We start from the raw sequence: 8344 nt of genomic DNA, 5'->3' as shown, positions 1-8344 counted from the left end.
ATTATATATGCCTAAGTGGGGTTTTTTGTTTGTGTGTTTTTTTAAAAAAAGCTAAAGTGGATAAAGAGAAATACTTTTAACTGATGGTATATGGAGAGGATTATAATCAATGTAATGAAACAAGTTATATGAATTGTTGAATATGAAACTGATGATGTGTCCTGTAAACTTTCACTCAATCCACAATAAAAACCTTAAATTAAAAAAAAAAATCCAAAGGCAACAAAACAAAAAAGAGGTCGTGTTGCTTGCTGTATCTACTCAGAGTTACAGATCTTAATAAATCATAAAGCTTAAATAGACTCAATATCAAACAGGCCTATAATTTCCACTGAAAGGAAATGAAAGTAGAACTCAAGAAACTGGATGAAATAAAGCCAATGGAGAATTAAAAAAAAAAAAGATCATGCCCACCTGAATTTGAATTTGAGATTCAGATACGCCACAGATGGAACTCTGAAATTGTTGAACAATTTCACAGAACTGCATTACCAAATATATTTTATATCTCACTATAAAATTTGGAAGTTATTAAGTCTCTAAAATTCATAAGGGATTTTCTTTCTGTTATTAGAAGATGTTTCTTCTTAGAACACAAGGAGGAAGTAATATAATAATTTCTCTTTATATGTTGTGCGCAAACCAAAGAAATGATTTATTGTCGGGTTCCTACTAAACGGAGATTAAAGATGTCTAGCGGCTAATCCCAAGGGTCTGCTAATTTATGCTAAAATTGCTTATTTCCATCTCAAAATATGTAGCTAAGAAAGAAAACACCAGTGTTCCTTTAAGATTGTTTTCCTAACAAATGGACATAATCAACCAACAATGAATTGGGATTCTAGAAGATGTAAATTCATCATGTTAAAATGTTTCCATCAACAAGGTTACCTGCACACTGACCACAATGACCAAAGATGTTGCCATGGTAACTGCAAAGGACTGGTAGTCGGCAATGTGCTGTCCATCTTCGCCAACTGTGTCGTAAAAAGCCCCGTAGGGGATGAAGAAAAGGGCTAATGATGTGTAGATTCCATGCGCCACACAGATGAAAAATTTATGCTTGTTGAAGAGTAGATTTAACTGTCCAGGTTCGTAGAGTTGGGGACAGCTCATGCTGTTCTGGTCACTCACATCCTGTTGAATAGAGTATTACTTCAGGGAGGCGTGTTGAGGAATATCTGAGAGCCCCGATAATCCATGCCTCCAAAAATAGTAACTGCATTTTCAAAACATGCTTTAATACGTACTACTCACTAAGCCAGAATAAGGTACTATCTTGTTTTCATACTCATAATAACCCCGAAGATAATAAAATGATCCCTCTTTTACAGACAAGGAACTTGAGGCTTAGAGAGAGACTCATGCGAGGTCAGAGCGCTATTATGTAACAGAATCTACTTAAGTACTAGACTTCCATTTGACTTTAAATGAAAGTTCTTTCCACACTATATTGCAGCCCATTTTGTGTAGTCAACAGCCACAGTGGTGAATTGTAAAGTCAGTGAATGGTAGTGAACAGCAGATGGTAGCAGAGAGCTGCAGTGTGAGAATTGTCACATTGGTTGTCTCTACCTGAGAACAGAAGGGGAAACTTTCCAGATGGGAATCCAGGTGGGAGAGGGGCTGAAACTAAACGCGTGGGGTTTAAATGTTCTACCCAGTGAGAACTGCAATTATTGCTGTTGTTAAGTGCCCTCGAGTCGGTTCCAACTCATGGCGACCCTGTATAGGGTTTCTGAGGCGTGTCTGGTGAGTTTGAATCGCTGACCTTGCAGTTCAAACTGACTTGGTGGTCGAGTGTTTATCCTACAGTGCCACATCAGGACTCAGTTAACAAATGTTTAGGATAAGATATTTGGACAGAATAAGACATTACACTTGGCACCAAACCAGTCTTGTGAGAAACTAAATCAGCAGTTTCAAAGTTAGTGTGTACACAACCAACTGGAGAGCAAATTCTGATACAATAGGACCAGGGTGGAGACTGAGACTATGCATTTCCAAACTAATTCCCAAGTGATGCTGATTAGTCCCCAGATCACACTGTGAGCACCAAAACCAAGTGTCAAGAACCAAAACGAATCCCAAGAATCAAACAGTGGAGGATCATGGGTAGAAGAAGATTCAGAGCTGATGAGGCGACAATACAGTGAACTCGGTTTGGGGTAGAGATCAGGCTCCTCCTATTGCTGCCCTTGGTTGGCCCCAGTCCTACACAACTGGGTCAGATGAAGAGCACTGAAAACTTCTCTGTAAGAAGTACTACTTTGAGATGTTGTTGGGCTACTTCCTCCCCACATCCATGACTGGTGGGGTTATGTGTATAGGCTTTGCAAATAGATTTCCCTGAGTTCAAACCCTGAGTCTGTTGCTTAGTAAGTATGTAGTCTTAATCCTTTACTTAACTTGAGCCTTGGTTTCCTCACCTGTAGGAGGCAAACAACAACTCCTCCCTCACAGACCATCACCATAACTAAAGGAACATGTAGTCAGCAGAGGTCTTGGTACATAGTCTAAGTATTAGCAGGTGATTCTATAAGTAATGATAAATAGAATAATGATAGCTAATAATGAAGACAGTAAAAACACTGTTGTTGTTAGGTGCCATCGAGGCGATTCCGATTTATGGAGACTCCATGCTGCAGATTTACAGAAGCAAATTGCCAGGTCGTTCTCCCATGACCAGCTGGGTGGGTTTGAGTTCCCAGCCATTGTGGTTAGCAGCTGAGCACTTAATTGCTGTGCCACCAGGGTTTCTTAGTGAAAATGTAATGATCTCAGTGTGAAATGGTCTGACCACTGGGCCTAGTTCTGTCACTTAAGAGCTGTGTGGCTTTAGGGCAGTTACTAAGCCCTTCTGAGTCTTGGTCTCCTCATTATCAAATGAGGGATTCTAGAGACGGCTCCTGAGGCCCTTCTAGTGTAGCAGCCACTGATCCTGTGATCAGTTTAAGGGCCAAAGTTAACAGTGGGGGAAGGACAGGGGAAGACACTAAACTTGACCGCAATAGGGGCCTTATTATTATTATTTTTTTTTCCAAATTGCACAATAAACATCTTTTCCCAGAATCTGCTTTCTTTTCATTATTTTATTCCACATTCTGGGCAGCTACAAAGAACCAAGAAAAGAATCACTTGTAAACATGGGCATTTGGTATTGAACGTGCTTAATTAACCCTTTATATCTCAGGTCTTCAGAATTCATCATATTTTGTAGAAGCCCACAAAATATGCTGTTCACAAACTGCCCTTTTCACATATGAGAAGTGAAACTTACAACTAACTACAAAGCCAGCGAGAATGGAATAGCAGAATGAGCTCATAATGTGAAGATTTATATTTTGCAATGTAAGGCTCTGTGCCAGTAAATGGGGCCCAGCAAATGGGTCTAAAAACAGACTGGAGAAAATCTGTTCTACTTTAAAAAAAAAAGAACGTTTAAAATAATACATTCTACTTGTGCCATGGAAACTCCTCTGGCTAGCCGTCTACTTCCCCATGGACGGCCAGACTATTTCCCTCTTGCAGGAAGTACCTTCCAAGGTTCTGAGTGTGCCAAGGATGCACCATTTTTAAGTTGATTCTCTCCCTTCTCCCCTCTAAAACACATTGATGCTAGACAGAAGACTGTGTGTGGTTCTCTCCATTGCTGACAGGGAGCTTCGGAACCTCTTCTCTATATGACAGGCTGCAGTGCTTGCCTGTGTTTGCTGTTCTGGGACTGTGTTGGTCAAGCAAGTCCCACTATAGATGTTTGCCTTTTGCACTTCAACCTAGTTCCATGCTTTTCTATTCGTGCCTGCTTCTCTACAAACTCTCAGAGGCTAATGCAGCATTCCCTGGTGTGTGCACCATAAGACACTAGTTCTGAGATGCATTAATAGGTGATAATCTAACCAGCTGCCATTGAGTCCATTTGCCACCCCATGTGTGTCAGAGTAGAACTGTGCTCCACAGTTTTCGATGACTGATTTTCAGAACTAGATTGCCAAGTCTTTCTTCCAAGGCACCTCTGTCTGGTAAACTCAAACCCCTCATCTTTCAGTGAGCAACTTGAGTGTGTTAAGCATTTGCTTCACACAGGCACTCCACTAATAGGTGATACATGGGTCAGTGGGACTGCAGTCATAGGAGTTTGGGAAATCCTGGGATAAATGAAGTTGAAGATACTATTTATTTCAAGACTTCTCAGAGCATTTAGAGCACGAATGTGGAGCACATACAAGAACACCCATACTTGCAGATAACACCCATTTGACCTGGCTTCAATGGTTGAATCTTCACACCTCGACTAGAGGAAGAGAGAAGAGTAAAAAGAGTGTTGGTCATTGTTGAGTGCCTTCGAGTCAATTCTGACCCACAGTGACCCTGTATAGGGTTTCTGAGGAGCAGCTGGTGAGCTTGAACTGCCGACCTTACAGTTCAAATGGCTTTGTAGTCTGGCGCATTAGCCCACAGTGCCACACCAGGACTCCAAAAAGAGTGTAATCTGCTACAACTTGATGAACTTGACCTACACTTATGGATGTATTAGCTTAAACGAGGGAATGAATCTTTACAGCAAGGATCATTCCCACCCTCTTTTACACAGGGTTGTAAACTTAGACATTGGCTACCCAAAATGGTGGTGGTGGGGCAGAGGAAACAAAGGCAGAAGTGACTGGCTTACAAGTTTTCAAGAGGTAGCTTAGTTTCGGAGGGTGTTGGGGAAGGTTGAATCTCCACTGAGTGGTTTCCAACCTGTCTAGATGGGACTGGTGCAATTATTCACTATTGAACCACAATAATTGCTATCAGGACTGATTGTGAAGGTGGCAAATGTAAAGGTAGACATTTTGTTACAAAAGGAAGGGAGTGGTTGATTTTGCAGTCCAGGAGTGGAGGACTCTGGGACCATCAAGGGAGAAGAATGGAGTGCAGGACCCTATCCAGAGAAGCAGCAATGCCAGAGATGGAGGCAGAGATGGTGACATGGAGAGACAGAGAGCTGGGGACTCTAGACTCAGGGAGAGAGAGGGGCTGTGTGCTAGCAGCCAGGGGGTTGGCGTGTAGGGTATACTCTTGGGTTGTTTGAATATATATTCCTGAGTGCTTTGGTGTACATTCAAAAAAACCAACAACAACAGAGGGATTGGAAGCAAATGCTGTTGAATGATGATGCATGGAAGGGATTGAAATCATTGTAATGAAGTACAATATGATAGGATGAGTGTAAATCTGATGTTCTCCCATGTAAACTATCAATCAATTCACAATAAAAACTTATTAAAAAAAAAAAAAAAAGAATGTGGAGCATAAACGTCTAAGATCAGAGTAGCCAGAGGTTGATCAGATAACCTTTATGGACAAAGGAATCTCAAAGTTTGTGATCCACCAGTACCCATGGAAACAATTACACTTCTAGAACTCTTTTCATGAATCACATCTTCTACTTGAAAGCTAAAAGTCATCAAAAGGTTTGAAGAGGATATGATATATTCTGATGAAAAACCCATACCTGGTCAAAAATCCCCATGGCTAAAACAGGCAGTGACGTGTAGACAATGTTGAAAAGTGTGATGAACCACTGATCATAAACAGTCTGAAAAGAAAAGAATATATCAATAAGAAACACCAATTGTATTAATGAAACGATTCACTTTCAAGCTCTTGATTCTATAACCCAGTTTCCTGATGTGGATGGGAATCTGGCTTTCGAGTTATACAGATACAGATTTACCCCCTTAGACTTTTTCTTACAACCTCTGCTGCCTTAGTGGGATGTTTGTTGTTGCTATCAAATGCCATCAAGTCACTTCTGACCCATGACGACCCTGTATAGGGTTTCCAAGGAGCAGCTGGTGATTTTGCAGTCCAGCGCATTAAACGCAGTGCCACACCAGAACTCCTAGTGGGATGCTAGATCTCTCTAAACTTCAATTTCATCTCCAAAATGATGTCAGTAATCCTCCTTCCTTACAGAGTTGTGGTGGGGATGAAACGAGATAATATATATTTAGAACACCTAACAAAATGCCAGAGATAAATTATTAGATTCTCATCCTTTATTGTGGATTCTTTCATTCTCCATTTTCAATGCCTTATAATAAATCCAATGATCTAATACAAGGGATAAACAAAAGATTCAATAAGCCTTCAGAGGAAAACACTGAAATGAAGCTGTCAGCTCAACCACTCTAGGTTCAAATCAAGAGTTATTCTGGAGAGTAGCTTACAGTGAGGTGGAGCTAGCTGCTCACTATGCTGGGTATAAACAAGGAAGACAATAAAATATGACCTTACATATACAGAGTTATTTACATAAGATTTACTTGCTTAGGTTATTAAATGTCAGTGAGGCATCTGAAGTAGGCATTGTTTCCCATTGTGAAGATGAGTACTTAAAAGTTTTTGATGAGGCTTCAAAATTCCATTATGTTTAATTACATTTTCCATGAACTTTTAAAAATCCCTCATAGTAATGCAAGTAATCTTTCAAAGTCACAGGCAAAGGCAACAATTAAAATCCTAACCAATTGCTTTTCTACCACCCTCATACCATTCATCTATTCAGCAATATTTATTGAGAAACTACTAAATGACAAGAAAACAAACTTATGAACAGTGGTCGAATATTGTCAGGTATGGTGCCAGAAGATGAACCCCTAAGTTTGGGCGGTATTCAAAATATGACTGAGGAAGAGCTGTCTCCTCAAAGTAGAGTTGACCATAATGATGCGGATGGAATAAAGCTTCTGAAACCTTTATTTTCTGATGGGGCACAACTAAAGTGAGAAAAAGTATGAAGTATGAACCTAGGAAAATTGAAAGCTGTCAAAAATGGAATAGAATGCATAAAGATCATTGACCTAGATATTCATGAGATGAAATGGATTGGTATTGTCCATTCTATGGTTTCCTAGACCAGGGATGACAAATTCAACAGAAGTGGTATCATACTCATCACCTTAAAGAACATTTTAAGATCTATCTTGAAGTACAATGTTGTCTATGATAAGTTAATATCCATATGCTTACGAACAAGATAGGTTAATACAGCAATTATTTAAATTTATACACCAACTAATAAGCCATGAAATCGAAGAATTCTACCAGCTTCTTCAGCTGAAGTTGATCAAATGTACAATAAAGGTGTATTGATAATTACTAGTAATTCAAATACAAAGGTTGGGAACAAAGAGATGAGTAATTAGAAAATATGATCTTGTTGCTAGAAATGATGCTGGAGATCACATGACAGAATTTTGCAAGACCAATGATTTATTCATTGCAAATACCATCCTTCAACAACATAAAAGATGATTTTACACAGAGACATACCCAGACAGAATACAAAGGAATCATATTGACTACATCTTTGGGAAGAGATGGTGGAAAAGCTCCACATCACCCACCAAAACAAGTGCTGGTAGATTATGGAATAAACTATCAAATGTTCATATACAAGTTCAGGCTGAAGATGAAAAGAATTAAAGCAAGTCCATGTTAGCCAAAAATATGATCATGAACATTTATTGTTGTTAAGTGCCTTTGAGTCAGTTCTAATTCATAGCAGCCCTGTATAGGCTTTCCAAGGAGCAGCTGATGAGTTTGAACCATCAACCTTGTGGTTCAAACCAATCTTGTGGTCTAGTGTTTTATCCCACAGCGCACACTAGTACATAACCCACCTGAATTTACAGAGCATCACAAGAACAGATTTGATACATTAGACGCTAAGGACCGAAGACCATAAGAGCTATGGGATGATATCAAGAAAATCATAGAGGAAGAGCAAAAGTTCACTAAAAAGATAGGAAAGAAAGAAAAGATCAAAATGAATGTCAGAAGAGTCTCTGTAATTTATTTTCCACCATGTTGTTGTTAAGTGCCATCGAGTCGTTTCCAACTCATAGCAACCCTGTATAGGGTTTCCAAGGAGAAGCTTGTGAATTTGAATCACTGACCTTGCAGTTCAAACCAACCTTGTGTTCCAGTGCATAACCACAGCACCACACCTGGACTACTTTCTTCACTATAGAGAAGTTAAAACAAATAGAAGAAGCAAGGAGGTAAAAGAGCTGAATAGAAAATTTCAAAGGACAGCTCAAGAAGACAAAGTCAAGTATGATAATGTAATGTGCAAAGAGTGGAGTTATAAAACCAAAATGCAAGAACACACTCAGCATTTCACAAGCTGAAAGAACTGAAGAAAAAACCCTCAAGCCTAGACTTGCAATTTTAAAGGATACTATGGAAAAAATGGAGTCTTAGTATGTTGCTATGGGTTAATGTGTTGGACTGCAAAGTTGGTTTGAACTGCAAGGTCAGTGATTCAATCTTACCAGCTGCTCCTCAGAAA

The 8344-nt window shown here is 39.5% G+C and overlaps 1 protein-coding gene across 1 annotated transcript in view; it reads right to left on the bottom strand.

The window, feature by feature from the left end:
• ATP8B4 (ATPase, class I, type 8B, member 4) overlaps nucleotides 1–8344 on the bottom strand; it is a 266323-nt gene that overhangs the window by 13808 nt on the left and 244171 nt on the right. Inside the window, exons 23-24 of the mRNA XM_006831865.1 lie at nucleotides 5501–5584; nucleotides 892–1137 (exon numbers count right to left, since the gene is read on the bottom strand). Coding sequence (XP_006831928.1) covers nucleotides 892–1137; nucleotides 5501–5584 — 330 coding nt within the window. The remainder of the gene's footprint in view (nucleotides 1–891; nucleotides 1138–5500; nucleotides 5585–8344) is intronic.

The sequence above is a fragment of the Chrysochloris asiatica genome, unplaced genomic scaffold, assembly GCF_000296735.1.
Source record: "Chrysochloris asiatica unplaced genomic scaffold, ChrAsi1.0 scaffold00004, whole genome shotgun sequence".
NCBI classification, from domain to species: domain Eukaryota; kingdom Metazoa; phylum Chordata; class Mammalia; order Afrosoricida; family Chrysochloridae; genus Chrysochloris; species Chrysochloris asiatica.
This window is presented reverse-complemented; position numbering and strand designations above follow the sequence as displayed.